The 19,574-nt window shown below is 38.5% G+C and overlaps 1 protein-coding gene across 1 annotated transcript in view; it reads left to right on the top strand.

Annotated features, from left to right (window-relative positions):
* The window catches only part of LOC126470529 (liprin-alpha-1), a 1,209,312-nt gene that overhangs the window by 1,153,191 nt on the left and 36,547 nt on the right, over nt 1-19,574 (top strand). Inside the window, exons 23-24 of the mRNA XM_050098447.1 lie at nt 1,565-1,759; nt 17,970-18,233. Of these exons, the coding sequence (XP_049954404.1) occupies nt 1,565-1,759; nt 17,970-18,233 (459 nt within the window). The remainder of the gene's footprint in view (nt 1-1,564; nt 1,760-17,969; nt 18,234-19,574) is intronic.

Genomic DNA, 19,574 nt, shown 5'->3' with positions numbered 1-19,574 from the left:
AAACTATAACTGAAATGGGCATGTGAGCCTCGGCATTGGATGCTGGTGCAGTGGTAGAGCATTGCATGGTCAGATGTATCTTGATACCTTCTTCATCATGCTGATGGGAGAGCACGAATCTGTCGCCTTCCAGGGGAACAGCTGCTGGACACCTGTACTGGGGTATAGAGACAAGCTGGTAGCAGCTCCATCTTGCTTTGGGTAACATTCACATTGCCATCCATGGGTCCAGTGGAGCTTGTGCAAAGCATCATGATAGCCAAGGGGTATTGTACACTGGTTGCAGACCGTGTACATCCCTTTATGTTGATCATATTTCCCGACAGCAGTGGTATTTTTCAGCAAGATAATGTTCCATGTCACAAGGCCAGGAGTGTGATGGAGTGGTTTGAGGAACAGACTGGTGAGTTCCAGTTGATGTGCTGCCCCCCCCCCCCCCCCCCACCCCACCCAACTCGCCAGATCTGAACATCGAACACAACTGGGATGTGATTGAATGTGGCAGCAGAGCTCATTGACCCTGCCCCTGGAATTTATATGAATTAGGTGGTTTGTGTGTGCAGATGGGGTGCCAGCTCCCTCCAGTGACCTACCAAAGCCTCATTGCTTCCATGTTACTTCCATTCCATGCCCTGTCACAGCTGCTATCTGTGTCAAAGATGGACATAGTGGCTATTAGGCAGGTAGCCATAATGTTTTGGCTGATCAGTGTATTTTATTAGTGTTGGGTTGTGTAAGGATGATCAGCAGTGTGTCCTCCATATTCAATTGATGTTAGTCCTTTGGATTTCTGGCTATGGTGACATTTAAAGGTGGTGGTATATGGTGCATTATTGATAACACACATTTATTTCACCAAATTCAAAGCTAACGATGTGTCTTTAAACACTTTCCTGTTTCTTTTGGTATTATGGCTAAAGGATGTTCAAAAGTGGGTTATAACAACATGGAAAACTGCTTGTAGTTTCAAAAGATAGGTGCCTAACGAGCTTTGTTTCCACACATAAAATTAAAACAGTTACTTTTGACCAATACTATCTTATGTACGTATATGGGGGACACAGCTCTTTAAACACTTTTGTATGTGTGTTCTCTGAAAATAGATGAGATGCATATCATTTGTCTGTAGAGTATAAAAAGGAGAACACATCAGCATGAAAAAATACACATTTTTTATGAAAAATGTTGAGGTTTGAATTTGCCAGTTCATGTGGACTTTATCATATCATAGGCATGAATTCATAATGCTGTATCCACATTGTTGGTCACTTCATAGACAAACTAATACGTCTGCTTCTTTCATAGCATATGAGAAGGAGAATTGGCGGATCCCAAATCTTTACAATTATTCACTTTGTTTCATAATTCGCCACAAAGACAATGATGGATTTTCTGTGTCCAGTTGTGTAAGGAAATAATAAAAAGGCTTTGGAGACTGTAGTAGTTTGATATTGTTGACGATAATGAAACCTGTGTCCATGTGATATGAAACAGTAACTGAGACTGTCGTGCTACAAACTTCTAGGCTATAAAAATCCACAGCTTAAGTGATTTCTTGTTTTAGGCATGAGCTCCTGGCTGAAGCGATGAAGGCAGGAACTCCATTTGCGTTGTGGAATGGTCCGACAATTGTTGCATGGTTGGAGCTATGGGTGGGAATGCCTGCGTGGTACGTTGCTGCATGCCGTGCCAATGTAAAGTCAGGAGCTATAATGAGTGCACTCAGTGATACTGAAATCCAAAGGGAGATTGGAATAAGGTAAGAGTAATTGAGAATTGGAGTCTGTTATGTCCATCTGAAAGAAATAAATCCTGCAAATATGATTTAATTTTTTTCATTACTGTCATCACACAGCTAATTACTGATTACACATAAAAAAGCTGTAGTATTTGATTGCTATTAATTAATCATTAGAATTGTACCTGCATAAATTTGTTGTTAGGGTGTGTGTGTGTGTGTGTGTGTGTGTGTGTGTGTGTGTGTGTGTGTGTGTGTGTGTGTGTGTGTGAGAGAGAGAGAGAGAGAGAGAGAGAGAGAGAGAGAGTATAAATGTATGGATGGGAAAATTTCATGTCATTTTATAACCAATATAATGATTGCAGATTATAGTAATTTTAGGCCAGTTTGAATGATATTTTTTGACTTTGTTAATGTCATCATCCACAGTCCCACCAGTGAAAACCTTTTAATTAGTTTAATTAATTCTCACCATGCCCTTTTAGGGTTCAGATGCCCATGATACAGAGTCATTCTGTGGCACCTTGCAGTTAGCTATATGACTACAAAATGTTGATTTACTGCAAGAAAAATCCATTTTTCTCACATTCAACTTATGGAAAACTATACAATTACTTGTTAAATATTCAGACCTGTTATTGAAGGTTGTGTTATATACAGGGTGAGGCAGCTAATTCATAACACCCCATGTATCTCCCCAACTGTAATAGATACAAAGATGCTGTTTGGACAGTGAATTGCAGGGACAGGGGCTACTGGAATACATCACATTTCATGTTTGTGCTATTTTTTATTACAGAGATATGAGGCCATCTTTTTTTTTTTTTTTTTTAATGGAACCCTATGTTAAATTTTAGCGTAACATGATGAGCTTAAAAAGGTGGTTTCAAATATGTATATATCATAATATTTAGGCAAATAGTTTTTAGGACATAGATATGTTCCCGTATCATGTCCATCCTTCAAAGTGGCATTGTCCAATGTGACCTTTCCTGTTGACTACTGAGGAACTTAACAGGGAAGGTTTTGTTTTCCTACTTCTCAATAATGCCGCAAGTTGACGCACGAGGTAGCTGGAGAGAAGGGTATAAATGTGCTGCTGGGGTAATGAGACATCGCATTTCCATCACAGTTTCTTGGAGCAGATGTGTACACCAATGAAGGAAAGTTAGATATGCTTCTAGTGTATGGTGAAAGCAGAAGAAATGCTGTTAGAGCAATAAGGCAATATGGAGAGCTGTATCCTGATCGTGAGCATCCTACGTGCCAGCTTCTTGCATGTATTTGCAAGAAACTACTTGAATCAGGATCATGGAATGCCATACAGAGGACAAGGCAGAAAAGTGCAACTGGAGAGGTACATGAAGAGGGCATTCTACCGTTGGTGCATAACCACCCTACTGTTTCGTCGCAACGTATCGCCTCGGAATGTGGTATAAGTCAGAGAAGTGTTCTATGCATATTGCACCAGCATAGATTTCACCTGTTTCACCTCTCATTACATCAAGCACTGTCCCGTGTGGATTTTGAACAGTGCCAGGAATTCTGCCGTTTTGCTCTGCAGCACCTACAAGATGATCCAATGTTTTTTCAATGGGTGCTTTTTACTGATGAAGTGACTTCCACCAACCATGGCAATGTGGATTTGCATAATATGCATTGCTGGTCAATAAAGAACCTTCATTGGCTTCGACAGGTACAGCATTAGCAACTGTGGAGTGTTAACGTGTGGTGCGGCATTGTCGGAAATGTCATTGTGGGGCCGTATGTCATTCCGGGTATACTAAATGGCAATAACTATGCACAGTTCCTGTGAAACGTTCTGCCCATTTTACCGGAAGAGGTACCACTAATTACGCATCAGTGCATGTGGTTCCAACATGACAGGTGTCCTGCTCACTCTTCCTGTGTGGCTACAGAGCTGTTAAATGAAAAGTTCCTGGATTGTTGGATAGGATGACGTGCTGAAGTGAAGTGGCCAGCCCAGTCTCCTCATTTGACCCCTCTTGATTTTTTTTCTGTGGGGAACAATCAAATGTAAAATGTATGCTCAAATACCAACTATGCTAGATGATGTGAAGCAACTTATCATCAAAGCGTGCGCTGATATCTCACGTGACACCCTCGCGGGCATTCACAAATCAGTCGAATGGCGACTACAGATGTGCATTGCAGCAGAGAGGAAGCATTTTGAACACACACTTCAGTAAAGTTTTGTACCATTTACAGTATGTATTTTGCATCTTTGTGTGTATTTGCATCGTATTGTGATCAATAGTACATATTTTCAAATAAAAAACAAAAACGTATGAAATAATTGTGACCAATAAGGGCCTCCTCATTTACATTTGTATTTCTGTTACTTAAAATGTATTAACATCTTGTAGTATTTTAATACTGTATGTTGTGTACTATTTTGGTATCACAGCTGTCAAATAACTGAATAATGTTTGCACAACATCATCAGTTAACTTTTGCGCAAAATATAACAGTATGTATTACTATTGTCGGGTAAATGGCCGTGTTTGTGTAAGGATGGACTCGCCTCGTTTACCATGTACTCTACACAACAGGAAAGGTCGCATTGGACGATGACGCTTCGAAGGACGAACATGATACGAGAGCATATCTGTGTCTCAAAAACTGTTCACCTCAATATTATGATATACACATATATGAAACCATCTTTTAAGCCCATCATGTTACGCTAAAATTTAACATAGGGTTCCATTTAAAGAAGCCAAATGTGGCCTCATATCTCTGTAATAAAAAATAACACAAACATGAAATGTGATGTGTCCAAGTAGCCTCTGCCCCTGCAATTCACTGTCCAAACAGCATCTTTGTATCTATTACGGTTGGGGAGATACAAGTGGTCTTATGGCTTAGCTGCCTCTCACCCTGTATATTACATTACATGTTTAGTTATGAAAGAATAAATTGTTAATGTTTGATCATAACTAAATCTTATGTTTTTTATTGAACTTTGCATTGTGTTCCTATATGTTTTCTAGTTTACATAGATGTATTCTGTTCATTATTTTCTGATATTAATGATCCATTTTCTCACAGTGGGTCTCTCTTTCATCAGTGTTAAGAGTACCACAAGCTCACAAATTTTCTTTTGTGCAGGCTTCCAAGTTCTGATGCACACAGTTTCTTTCAACATCCATTGTTTTTGTCATGTCTGGAGTAGGTATAATTCTGTAGTACTTAATTAGAACACACATAGGCAGAGCTAAAGCATTGAGAATAATACATACATGATCAGAAGAATACAAGGGACACAGCAAAAGATACACCACTGCATAAAAAATCACATCAATTAGAGTCCATAGCCATTGTCTAAGTATGGTTTAGATTATAGGATCAAACCGTAGTTCATTGATAATAATGTAGATCTGTATCATAAACACAGTGAAGTTAAGTAGAGGAGGAGTGGCCTTTATTGCCATGTGAATTGCCATAAACTGAGAGACTGACAGCTGTAGCACTTTTGATGAAGTAATTGTATTGTTTCATCAGCTCTAGTGTATCATTAAGATCAATATCCGCAACTATCACACCCCTTGTGCATGAAAGAGGCATATAGGGCAGAAGTTACACAGTTTTTACCTCGTCCAAACTGAGGCAGTCAAAGGGAGCCTGTGTCCAATCTGATGGGTCCACCATGAAATCTCAAGGCAACACCTGCACTGGAAGGTTTGTGATATTGTTTGGTGATACTAAATATTCTGCTTAATCACAGTTGGAATCAGTGGCATTTGATTAGGTGGTGTCTGCCCTTGATATATTGTACAGTATGTCAATATCTGGAAAATACTCCATCACAATGGTTGGGTCTCAAGTGCTGAAAGTGAGGGTGTCTGAAGTGCCCAGTTATGAACTTCATTATTTAGGAATAAAGGAGACAGCTCACCAAAAGGCAGAAGTACTGTGTCGTCGATATGTAGACAAACAAAAGGTACAGAGCTTTGCTAGCTTTCAGAATGAACTTCCTTTTCCAAGCTTGTAGGAAAAACACACACACACACACACACACACACACACACACACACACACACACACACACACACAAACTATTGGGTGGGAGCGGAGGAAACAGCGAGCTACCTTAGGTTTAGAACAAGGTGATTGTGACTACGGGAGCAAAGGATGAAAGGATGTTCTGTAAGGATAGCTCCCATCTGCGCAACTCAGAAATGCTGATGGTGGGGGCGAGGATCCAGATGGCACTGGTTGTGAAGCAGCCATTAAAATCCTGCATGTTTTGCTCTGCTGCATGTTGTGCCATTTGGTGGGCCACCTTGTTTTTTGGCAACAGTTTGGCAATGACCATTCATTATAGTTGACAGCTGGTTGGTTGTCATACCAATGTAAAATGCTGTACAGTGGTTACAGCAGAGCTGGTGTATAACATGGCTGCTTTCACAGGTGGTCCGGCCTCTGATTGGGTAGGATAAGCCTGTGACGGGACTGGAGTAGGTGGTGCTGGGTGGGTGGCTTGGACAGGTCTTGCTTCTGGGTCTTCCACAAGGGTATGACCATTGTGTCTGAGGATTGTGGATGGGAGTGGCATAGGCATGGAGTAGGATCTTGTGAAGGGGAGGGGATGGAAGTATCTTTGGTAGGATGTCCCTCATTTCAGGGCATGATGATAGATAATCAAAGCCCTGACACAGGACATGGTTCAGTCATTCCAGACCTGGGTGGTACTGAGTGACACGGGAGGCGCTTCTTTATGGTTGGTTCTTGGGATGGATGCGAGGATCAGGTGTGTGTGGGTGGGGGGGGGGGGGATATGGCATGGGAGATCTGTCTGTGCATTAGGTCTGAAGTGCATTGCCTGTCTGCGAAGGCCTTTGTGAGGCTTTCAGCATGCTAGGTGAGGGAGTTGTCATTACTGAAGATGTGCCTGCCATGGGTGGCCAGGCTATATGGGAGGGATGTTTTGGTGTAGAAGTGGAGGTACTGTTGATAATTGATGGTTTTGATGTGGACCGAGATGCGGATGGAGCTATTTGAGAGGAGGAGATTGACATCTAGGAAGTTGGCCCGATCGGTGGAGGAGGACCAGGGGAAGTGGATGGAAGAGAGAGTGTTGAGATTGTGAAGGAATGAGGATAAGATGTCCTGGCTTTGGGTCCAGATTATAAAGATGTCATCAATAAACCTGAACCAGACCAGGGTTTTGGGAAGCTAGAAATGTTTCCTGTAGGTGGCCCATAAAGAGGTTGGCACAGGAGGGTGCTATGCGGGTGCCCATGGCTGTGCCACAAATTTGTTTGTATACCTTCCCTTCAAAGGTGAAGCAGTTATGGGTTAGTATTTAGTTGGTTAGGTGTATGAGGAATGAAGTGATAGCTTTGGGATCTTCAGGGCATTGGGAGAGGTCGTGTTCAATCACAGCAGGCGGTGGGAATGAGGGTGTATAGGACGGTTGCATCAAGAATGACAAGTGTCGACCACTCAGGTAATGGTGTGGGATGGTGGAGAGCTGGTGCAAGAAGTGATCGGTATCTTTAATGTGGGAGGCTAAGTTTTGGACAATTGGTTGCAAATGATGGTCAACAAGGGCTGGGTCTCTTACAGTGGGGACACTGTAACCAGCCACAATGGGGCACCCATGATTGTTAGGTTTGTGGATTTTGGGTAGCATGTAGAAGATGGGTGTCACTATTTAAGTTATATGTGATATAATTGGATATTAATACAAACAAAATCAACCATTAGATGGTAATTTAATTGCCAGTATTTTCATGTGGATCCCAAAATTATATCTATGCATTTTATTAGGAACCAAAAATAGTAGTAAATGCAGAGGTGACAAAAGTCGTGGGGTAATGATATGTACATATACAGAAGGTAGTAGTACAGCATATGTGAGGTATGAAAAGGCAAAGCATTGGCGGAGCTGTCATTTGTGCGTAGGTGATTCATGTGAAAAAATTTCTGGCGTGATTATGGGCGCACAACAAGAACTAACAGGGAATGATGTTGGAGCTAGGTGCATGGGACATTCAGTTTCAGAAATTGATGGGGAATTCAATATTCAGAGATCCACAGCATCAAGAATGTGGACAAGAAAACCAAATTTCAGGTATTACCTGTCACCACAGACAACATAGTGGCCCATCACCTTCACTTCACAAAATCTAATTATAGCCAACATGTTAGAAGTATTAGTTTGATAATTTTAATCTGGCATTGGAGTGGAATGCTGATGCAAAATTTTAGTCCTTTCCCTTTCTATATATTTGTACAAAAATTTTCTTCTTGTTATTGTACTTGATAATGGCTTAAGGCCAAAATCATGAGAGTAATATAAAATAAAGAAATTTGTACAGTCAGAGGGCAGAAATATCATTCAAACACTTTCCATAACTGTTGTACATGGATATTCATCCATCCACACATTAGAGTAGTGACAACTTCATATGTTTTCCTGAGTAAATTTAGCTTCATCCATAAACAGAAAAAAATCTGGAAACAGAGAGTCTTCCCTGTTGATTCTTTGTGAATACGAGACAGTGGCTAGTCAAATACATACCATGGAAAATTGCTAAATGACCATGTATTTTGAGAAGTTATTTTATTTTATTTAGACAACCAGTTGCGGCAGCTTGGCAATGCCATCTTCAGACACAATATGCACTTCATTTATGGACAATCAGATATATCAATACCAGCAAACTGTAGTATGTCAAGTCTTGTTGCCAAGTCTTTAGAGGAAACACTCGAATAATGAATTCACAGTATCCAGATACTGATGGCTCCAGTATGCGTATATCAATGTATCTGACTGTCTATACGTGAACTGCATATTGAGCCTGAAGATGGCATTATTGAGATGCTGAAATGGTTATCTAAAGAAAAGAAAATAACTTCTCAAAATGTACACTGTTTGGTAATTTTCCTTGTGGAACATATATCAGAAAGACGGATTAGGGGCCATAGAAGGGGAGTTTTCATTACGGTATACAAAAATATTCTCTCTTCCAGTATTAAGGTTGAAGCTGAATGTGACAGTGAGGTTATCGGAATGCGTATAACAGGTGTAGGTGAAACTAAGTTAATTGTTGGATTTTTTACCAGCCACCCAATTCTGCTGCGATAGTTCTAGAGTCATTCAAAGAAAGTCTGTGGTCAATAGTGTGTAAACACCCAGATTATGCACTGATATTGGAGATGACTTTAACCTGCTGTGTATAGAAAACTGCTAACTTGGCAGTCCACATGCAGTGGAAATATCTTAGACCTTGGAACTACAAATAGGCCAGACCTTATTGACAATGTCAGTATAGAAACAGGGATTAGCGATTATGTCATTATTGCAGCTATATTTACGAACGTTAATAAATCAGTCAAGAAGGTTAGGAGAGTGTTTCTGCCAGATAGAGCAAGTAAGCTGTTATTAACAGCTTACTTAGACAGTGAACTGGCATCACTTAGTACCAGTAAGATGGATGTAGAGGCATTATGAGCAAAGTTCAAGCAGATTGTAAATCATGGTCCGGAGAGCTATGTGCCTAGTAAGTGGATAAAGGATGGAAAAGATTCACCATGGTTTAATAATGAAATTCATAAGATGCTGAGGAAAACAGGCTGTTGCACTCTAGGTTCAAAAGGGGACATACAAGTGATAACAAGCGAAGGTTAGTATAGATTCGTGTGTCTGTGAAAAGATATATGGACAAAGCATACAACTACCAACGTCACATGTTAGCAAAAGATCTGTCGGACAACCCAAGAAAATTCCAGTTGTACATAAATTCCCTAAGCAGGTATAAGGCTTCCATTCAGTCCCTCGTTGACCAGTTTGGTGTAGCAGTTGAAGACAGATAAACAAAAGCCAAAGTTTTAAATTTCACGTTCAAGAAATTGTTCATGCAGGAGAACTGTTCAAACATACTGCCATTTGACAATCGAACAGACCCCTGTATGGAATGGACGGCATCGAAATAAGCTTACTTGGCATAGGGAAGCAACCTAAAGAGTTGAAAACAATTAAATCACCAGGTCTGGATAGAATCCCAGTTCGACTTTACAAAGAGTACTGTATGGCATTGGCCCATTACCTAGCTTGCATTTATCATGAATCTCTTGCCCAGCACAAAGTCCCAGGTGACTGGAAAAAGTCCAGGTGACTCCAGTATATAAGAAAGGGAGAATGGACCTGCAAAATTATGGACCAATATCCTTAACTTCTGTTTGATGCAAAATCCTTGAACACATTTTCAGCTTGCATATAATAAACTATCTTGAGGCTAAGCAGCTGATGTCCACGAATGGTTTTCGAAACCAGCACTCATGCGACACTCAGCTTGCCCTTTTCTCACATGATATACTGAGAACTATGAATCAAGGGCAACAGGCAAACCCCATATTTCTAGATTTCTGGAAAGTATTTGACACTGTGCCCCACTGAAGGCTGCTAACTAGGTGTGAGCAGCGATCTGTGGTTGTTTGCTGATGACACTGTGGTGTACAGTAATGTGTCAAAGTTCAGTGACTGTGGGAAGATACAAGATGAATTACACAAAATTTCTAGTTAGTGTGATGAATGGCAGCTAACTGTAATGTGGAAAAATGTAAGTTATTGCAGATGAGTAGGAAGAACAAACCTGTATTGTTTGGATACAGTATTACTAGTGTCCAGCTTGACACAGTCAAGTTGTTAAATATCTGGGCTTAACAGTGCGAAGTGATATGAGGTGGAACAAGCATGTGACCACTATCGTGGAGAAGGCTAATGGTCAATGAGAGAATTTTAGGAAAGAGTGGTTCATCTGTAAAGGAGACTGAATGTAGGTTGCTGGTGCGACCTGTTCTTGGGTGCAGCTTGAGTGTTTGGGATCTGTACCAAATTGGATTGAGGGAAGACACTGAAGCAGTTCAGAGGATGGCAGTTAAATTTTTTGATGGTAGGTTTGAACAAAATGTAAGTGTTATGGATATGCTTCACGAACTCGAATGGGAATCCCTGGAGGAAAGGCAGCATTCTTTTTAGGAAATACTATTAAGAAAATCCGGCATTTGAAGCCAACTGCTGACCAATTCTGCTATCACCAACATACATCATGCGTAGGGACCACAAAGATAAGATACGAGAAATTAGGATGTACAGTCAGTCATTATTCCCTTGCTCTGTTTGCAAGTAGAACAGTAGCGGAAATGAATAGTAGTGGTACAGGGTACCCTCTGCCATGTACCTTACGGTGGCTTGTGGAGTGTCTATGTAGATGTAGATGTAGGACAGAAAATCGTAGTTAGGCTGTTACAGAAATGACTGTGCAAACTCTAGCTGAGATGGATAATGGTTCCAAGGTCAGTACTCTGACAGGACTGAAAGGATGAAGCCATTACTCCACAACACATTTCACAGTAAACTACGGTGAACACCAAACTCAATGGCAATTGCTCATGTACTTTCCTTGGACCTATTCTCAAAGCATAACAGCCCATATTCCTCAGAGGTATGTGTAGGCACCATTCGTTGTTTGCTTGCATTGTGCCTGTGTACTATCAATGTCTTGATATTCCGACAGTGGATTGCAGTATTGTGGGCATCTTCATGCAGGGAAATGTTTGCAATACACTGGATGAGGCTCTTAGACTATTGCTTTCAGCTACACTATAAACAAAGTGCATGTCCCACGGTTCTTTCCATGTGTAGCAGTCCATATTATGTACTGGGGCTGTCAAGCAGACCCTAAAGAGCTTCATGTTATTTGCTATATTCTGTTCATCATAAAAATAAACCTTATGTAAACATTACACTCTGTATTCTTCCGTGTTTGCTGGAACCTCATTGGATTTCATTTCACATGGAGCAGAAGCCAGTCTGTCTCGAATACATTCAAGTACGATAATGAGGATACATTTTATGCTTTTCATTACACATACATTGACTTAACAATAATACAGGACAACAGCTTTACCAGCGAATTGAACTCGGGAAGCACTGGTCACCCACCTAGTCCAACTAATCTGCGGTGGTGTGAACAGTTGCAGTAAATATGTAAAGAGAGATGAGTAGAGAACAATATAGCCTTGAATGTCATTTAGTTTTAACAGAAAGAAATAATGGTAAAACTCAGGCGATACGCATCCTAGGTGACCTGAAGGAAAACGTGCTGATGATCTTAACTAACGTAGTACTGTAATTAAAAATGAGATTAATGTAAATTCCAGACTTTCACAAGGATAATTTTTCTACATGAGCTATGTGCAGCATAAAAGCAGACAGCTGGAATTTCACCATTTAGTTAAATATTGAAGCCACTGAAGGTATTACAGTCAGTCGTCTGGTAATCTCTGAACTACTTTCATATCGGACTCCGAGGAAAGTGGTACATTTCAGTACTGCTATGCTGGTAATGAGACAATCAACAACGGAATCCCAAGCCACCAAAATGTCCACATTTCCTCCTCCTTCTCTTTTATGACATGCCATTGTGCATTTCGATATTGTTCGGCAGTGACATGTCACAAAGCTTTATTCATTAGTTCCAGTAAGTTTGGCTGGTTAAATGTCTTGTTATTTCTCATGACAGGTCCCTTAACTTGGCTCCAGATCAATTCTATTGGGTTCAGATAGCAGTGGTATGGTGGCAACTGTAAAAATGTAGCATTTGTACAGTGTGCTCGACACCATGAAAATTGTTTTCCGTGTTTCTATGATGCTTATCACTTTGGCTCGTGTGAGACCATATCTGTCCTATGAAACAGTGGGCATATTCAAGCAAAGAGTATTTGATTCTTCATTTTTCTCCAAAAATTTTAATTGTGTAATGTTTTCTTAACTTCAAAATCTGTAACAATTTTTTATAATATATTGATAATTCAGAATCTGTATTTGGAATGAAAACCAAAATTCTGCTTGTGAGATGTAATTAGAAACCAGAAGATGTGCATTTTCCTTGAAAAAATTATGGTTAAGTATGAGTTAATTACCACATACTGATTAATTTCATATTTAAATGATTTAGGTATTCAAATGCAACAGAAAAAATTGTTGATCACAACAGCTTTTGAACCACCATCCAGCAGCCCACTCAGTTATCGTACAATGACACTACCAATTACACCAAGATTACAATTAAAATTTTGTCTCTTATATTTATTCTAGCGTGTTTCTCAACAAACATCAAAGCTCAATTTTCTCTGTAATGTTGTGGAAAACATTAAGAACAACTTGTTTCTAGCCATTAACAGTGTTTGGCGTGCATTTCACTATGAAGCAGGAAGCAGTGTCCTCTATTTTCGCGATGCATATGGACAGTGAGACAATCGGATCACAAGCAGCACTTAACAGAGACTGTGACTGTACACTATTTTTTAAATAAAAATTACATTGTTAAAGTATGATTAAGGAAAACATTGATGGCTGTTAGTATATCAGAATGTCTTAAAGTTTCATTTACAGTGACACACTAATAAAATATCTAATACATAAGCTGGATCTACTTCCAAGAGCGGAAGAACACCAGTGTACGAGAGCTACATCTGCTGACCAATCATCACATTTGTGTTTATTTACATCAGGTTTATTCTTATGATGAAGGGAGTATAGCTCGACGCAAACTTCAGGACATCACAACAAACCAAATTTGGTTTGACGATATTTAAAGAAGGCCCTTATTTTCTTTGCCATGTGGGTATTCTTATGAATGCTTAGTGCACACTCAGTCTGTGTTTATGACAGTTTGTTTCCGAATGAATTATATTTGTCGTCAACTCTGTAATAATATCTGTATGGTTGTGTCATTACAGAATAAAGGCATACAAAGTGAGGCATCTAAGACAAGCCACCCCAGGTGTGCCCAGAATGAAAAAATATGTTGAGTTGTGGTTTTTGCCAAGTTATAGTGGACAACGGCAAATCTCCAGACTTCCACAAGTAATTTTTATAGTTTACAGTCTCTGAATTATGACACCAACTTTGTGTTTTTCTGGTGGGACTGTATACTTTTTTCTGTGGCAACTGAAAGAAGCTCCTAAGAGAATTCAGTGAAATAACATGTATTGGAATTGATCAAATAGTATCAGGATAACAGTCCTGCAAACCAATCGTGTGCCATCAGGAGGTGATGTTCCACAGATGTCTGCCCCACTGTACAAAATATGAGCAAGCACGTAACTCGAGTACAGTTCCTGTGTTTACCAACACAGCTGGCATATCAAGGACTGAAAATATTGACTTTGAGCATTGTTATATGCTGTAAAATCATTCCAGAGAAACAATACTGCTTGTTGACTTTCATGTGGAGTTAATGGCAGCACAGGCCCATGTTACAAGGCAGTTCATGCTTTTGGGAGTCATCGGTGTTTCCTAATAGATCTCATGTTTTAATTTTCGTCTCAGATGAAAGTAGAAATGTTACATTTGATGAGTGTGCAGATCATTTTGCATTCCTTGAATAATCATTCCTATTCTCTCCAAAGGTTCTCATAAGGGTGTCTGTCATGACATGTGCTGAATGGGAGGGACATCCATCATGTTGGTGCCTCACTGATTGCCCTAAGTCCAGTGGGCTGTCTTCCAATAACTATGGCAGCAGCATGTCTTAGGAACCCAAAATACTTGAGTGTATTTAGATTCCCATCAATAAAACAGAGACTGATAATGCATGCTTTGAAAAAATGCACCAAAAGTTGCATCATTTGCTTTTTGTGTGACTTGCTAAAATGCTAGTTACATTACTTTCATCAGTTGCTCTTCTTTCTCATTACCATATTTTATCCTCCACACTTCCAGTTACTAGAACTTTTGTTATAATGTTTGCAAAGACAGATCATGAGTGCTTGGTGTGATCTTGATACTCTTCAGCATACAATCACACTGCTGTTCTAATAGTTTGGTGACATTTACCATAGATGATATTTATTTTTCCGACTGCCAATATACATTGTGAAAGTATTAGTAACTTTATGGGCAAGTTATCAGATTGGTACAATAATGGAACACAGACTGTTGGGCTTCAAGCACACATGTAAACGCTAGAACCATACCTGAGTTACATGTTCTCGGGACAGTGGTTTGCAGCACTGTTATCTTGATACTATTTGATCAAGTCCCATACGTGTTATGTCATTGAAGTTCTCTTACAAGCTTCTTTCAAATTCCACAGAAAAAAGTATATAGTTTCATTTGAAAAATCAATGTCGATGTAATTCAGTGACTATAAATGATAAAAATTAGTTGCAAACATCAGGAAATTTGCCCTGTTGTCTGCTATAACTTGGCAAAAACTGCTTGATATGTTTATTCATTTTGTATATATATGAGAGTGGCCTGTCTCAGCTGCCTCACACTCTATATTCACTAGAATAAATTAAAAATATAGGTCGAAAATCACTGAGTGCAGAAAAAGAAACATTGGATACATTTAATCTCCATTAATAATCACCAAAATTCAAGTGTTTATACAAAAACATCATAAGAAAAGTATCACTACTTTGTAGAGCTGTGTATAGAAACAATAAAATAACTGCTTATAGTAAGAAAGTTCTGGCAGAATACGAATAATGTAGGAGTAAAGGAGACCACTCACGTAATAGCAGTGGCATTAAGCTGATGATGATAGGCACACATGAAAGAGAGAGAAATCTTGTTAGCTTTCAGAATAAATTGTTTGATGAACTTGAGTACAAATACATACCCAAAACACATTCATCACAGGTCTGAGTAAGCTGCTTCCCCCACCACATAAAACCAGCTCATGACTACTGCACATGCTGATGTCAGAAATCGTGCCACATCTCACTGACTACAATCCTCTGATGATTTTTATGTGAGATTTTACTAGCATGCAATCATCAATATGGCACACAGTTGAGTTAATTAATTTGTCAGGTGTTAAAAGTGGGTAAAAATAATTGAGTTTTAGTGCTAATTTCAGTCTTTTTTGGCATTTTTTGATGTTTGCCAGTTTTGATGTTACTTGTTACCAGTTTTGTGCTGTTTTTGATCAATACCAGAATTATTTTTGGCCAGTTCAAGAGTCAGTTTTTGCTAATTTTGGTGTTCTTTTCTGTCAACTTATTTTACAAGTATGTTCTTTATTTTTGTCTTATGTTGAAAATGAAAATATACCTGTCAGTTGAATTATATTTGCTAACACCACACATTACATTTATTTTTGTTATTGGTAAACAATGAAAAATTTGTGTTAAACCTGTTAAATCTAATCAATCAATCATCCAACTGCCACTAATCTTCTGGTTTTCCTGTATTAAATTGTGCACTGGTTTTATTGGATAATTAGAATAGCTATATGGATTATATCAAAGGAGTGTAACAAGAAAACCAAAGCCTGAATTTAGAAGTAATTATTTATTGACATTTAATATTTGTAATGTGGGAAATGTGACAGTTGTGTTCGTTTTAAACCCTAGAGAAACTCCTTTATAATTTTTCTGAGTAAGTTATATTCTGAAGCAAGGCTCCATACACAAGCCCACATTGCAGTCTTTGCTCCATGTTCTTATTTCTGTATTTTTGTCCCATCAGCATTTCTTTGACAACAACATACAGCACACCTTCTTTGAGATTTCCTGGTATGCGTACTTACTGGTTTCGTTTGCCAGGATACAAATCAAAATGTTGTCAAAAAATTTATTTTCAAATGGTGCAGTATTTGTATCTAAATTTGTTGTTACTTTCAGGCTTCAGATAAAAGGGCAACCTGGAGGAGTTTGAGGAAAATTACTCACGTCAGTTTCATTCCACTCGTGAAAACTTGCAATTCCAACATCTCTCTCTGATTGTTCATTGCTATCACTGAAGTTTTCCTCAGAGCTGCTGTTGGCACTTCCCAAATATGTAGAGTCTTCACTGAATTTATTGTATTCAGTATAATCACCCTCATCACCAGAATATCTAGCTTGTTTCGACATATTTTGAGAATATAGTCTCACTGTCAACGTCGCTGCTGCACAGCTAAATATAAATTGTTACAATCTCTCCCATTGTTGAGGAGATTCCACATCTGTTGAGTGATAACTTAAGAAATAATTTCAACACAACTGCATTATTGTATTGTCATTAATGGTTTCAGACAATCACATCGATTTTCAAGTGACATCCAGTGGTTGAAAATAACAACATTCATTATACAGTATGACGTAATATAATACATCTGATTCAACTTGCAGTGCAAACATGTTTCTTCTAATAAGATGGCTAATTGTAGTTTAGTGGAAAATCATGATTACAGATTTCTTGTGCTGCTTAGACATAAATTTCATTATATTACCATAAATTGTTAGCAACATTTTGTTTCTCAACATTTTGTTGCTTCCAAGTGTATGACAGCTGGTGTATCTTATGGTGCAGTCAGATATGTCATAACTTGTCCATTTCTGTTGACTGTGACACTTGAGAACGTGTAAAATCTGACTCCTGATGTTCCAGAGAAATAGAAAAAGATTCAACAGGAGAATAGTAATTACCGGCTTCCAAATAGCCCAGAAATTATACCCAGCACGATAGCAGCATGCTCTGCAGAATCATACAGAAAGTGCTGAACACGCACATGTGTGTCAGCCTGGCTAGATGGTTAAAGAAACCATTACTCTCCTACCAAACACTGTGAAAGTTTCCTAAAGGAAAATTCTCGTGAGTTCCTAGTTCTCTTCCAACAAAAGCCACCATATTAACACTTCACTAAAGTGTAAAAAGAGGAACATGGAAGCCACACTACACTCACTAAAGTTTCACACATTTGACAGTCTCTACATTTTCTGCTGGTATTGAACGTTGCTTTTCCACCCTAAATTCTGACAGGATTTTTATCCATTCAGAATACTTACACTACAGACAGATATCATACCAGGTATACATTACTCTTTCCTTGCCATATCATAAAGAGAGTTCATCATTGTCATCCAAAGGTTGAAACAAGAATGTAGAGTTGTGAAGACAGACTACCATAGTTATTGTCCCATTTTTGAGCAGCACAGAAGAAATACTGTGTAAATGTTCATGCAAAATTTGTAAATTTCGTATGAAATAAGAAGTTTATGTCCCTCCTGCCTTCTATTTTACTTGTATTAATCATTTATTTGAATTGCAATAAGTTTTGTGTCCCTGTTATTTTTTATTTTGCATGTCTTCTTAGAGCTTTGCTGTTGTTGTTTTTTTGTTAAATATAAATACATTATTTTGTGTTACTTCTTTCTATACATAATTGTGATATACATGTAACAAGTGCACTTTGTTTTACAGCAACCCGCTTCACAGGCTGAAACTCCGACTGGCCATTCAGGAGATGGTTTCTCTGACAAGTCCATCAGCACCAAAGACATCACGTACCACATTAGCATTTGGAGATATGAATCATGAATGGGTGGGAAATGCATGGTTACCTTCCCTGGGCCTGCCACAATATCGCACAACCTTCATGGAATGTCTAGTGGATGCTCGTATGCTCGATCATCTTAATAAAAAAGACTTACGTGGACAGTTGAAGATGGTGGACAGTTTCCACAGGTAAGCAGAAATGGCCAAAAATTTTTTTTTTACTGAATATAAAATGTTCACCAACTGAATTGCATAAAAAATGTGTTACTGGTGAAGCACAGACTCACCGTCCTTTTATGTGATTTCCTCCATTCACTCAAATTTAAATTTATGTCTTCCCTATTTCAGTCTTGCACCATTTAGAAACATCTGATATGGTTAGCTATTCATAACAGATTGGGTTCTTCTTATGACTGGGTTAATTATAACAGAACACACACACAAACACACACACACACACACACACACACACACACACACACACACAAAACAACCATGATTAAAAATGCCAAGGGATTAAACATAAATTTCCTAAACAAAAAACTTCATATAATTGTATAGATGAATAATCTACTCATCAAGTGGTGGCGGAAAAACACACACATAAAGGTTAAAGGAATGAGCAAGCTTTTGGAGCCAGTGGCTCCTTCTTCTGGCAGAAGGCCACTTAGTGAGTAGATTTTTCTGCCTATCCAATTATATAATATTTTCAAAATTTGACTATTTTCATTGATATAAATGGAAAAGTGGTTGACAATATGAACATTTTTGAGGAATAACTGGAAAAAACTAGAAGTAGATAGTGTGGAGATGGTTTTTTTAGTCTTAAGTTGGAGCAGTCATAATAAAGCGAACTTTGTGACTAATATAGAAAATATCACAGGTCTGTGTTTTGCTGATAGAAAAATATACAGATGTAGAATGTGAAAATATATAAATCAGAGAACACAAAATATACCTTATGGTTCTTTTAAATAAAAAATCCCTTATTCTTACAGACCATAGTATTGAGTTAACTGAATCTTCCATTGGTTCTTGGTAGCCAACAGTACAATAAATGGAAAGCACTAGTTTGCTTTGGTTCTACAGTATTACTTTTATTGTGTTAGCCAATTTTTGGCTTACAAGGCCATCTTCAGACATTTACTGACTATTGTCACCAGAGAAGTTACAATGTTTGTTAACAACATTGGAAAAGAAGTTACATATGAGAAACATACAGTAAATAGTATCTTTGATAGAGTGGTGGTAATGCAATGTGAAAAGTAAATAGTTGAATGGTAAATAAATATAAAGGGAGTAAACAGGAAAGAACTTTAACACAAAACTGGAACAGCAAGCCTAAATAACAGTTTATATTAATAAAAATACCAATAAAATAAAATTAGTACTTGATAAGGCTACTTCAGGAAGTATAAAACATGGAGAGTGATGCAGTAGGTGTAAAAGATGAAGAATGACACACAAAACAATTAAAAGATAGAATAATCACTGTACCTACAGAATATATGAGGAACTTAAGCAATATCC

This window comes from Schistocerca serialis, chromosome 3 (genome assembly GCF_023864345.2).
Source record: "Schistocerca serialis cubense isolate TAMUIC-IGC-003099 chromosome 3, iqSchSeri2.2, whole genome shotgun sequence".
Classification (NCBI taxonomy): domain Eukaryota; kingdom Metazoa; phylum Arthropoda; class Insecta; order Orthoptera; family Acrididae; genus Schistocerca; species Schistocerca serialis.
The sequence above is the reverse complement of the archived record's forward strand: the minus strand, read 5'-3'. Positions and strand labels throughout refer to the sequence as shown.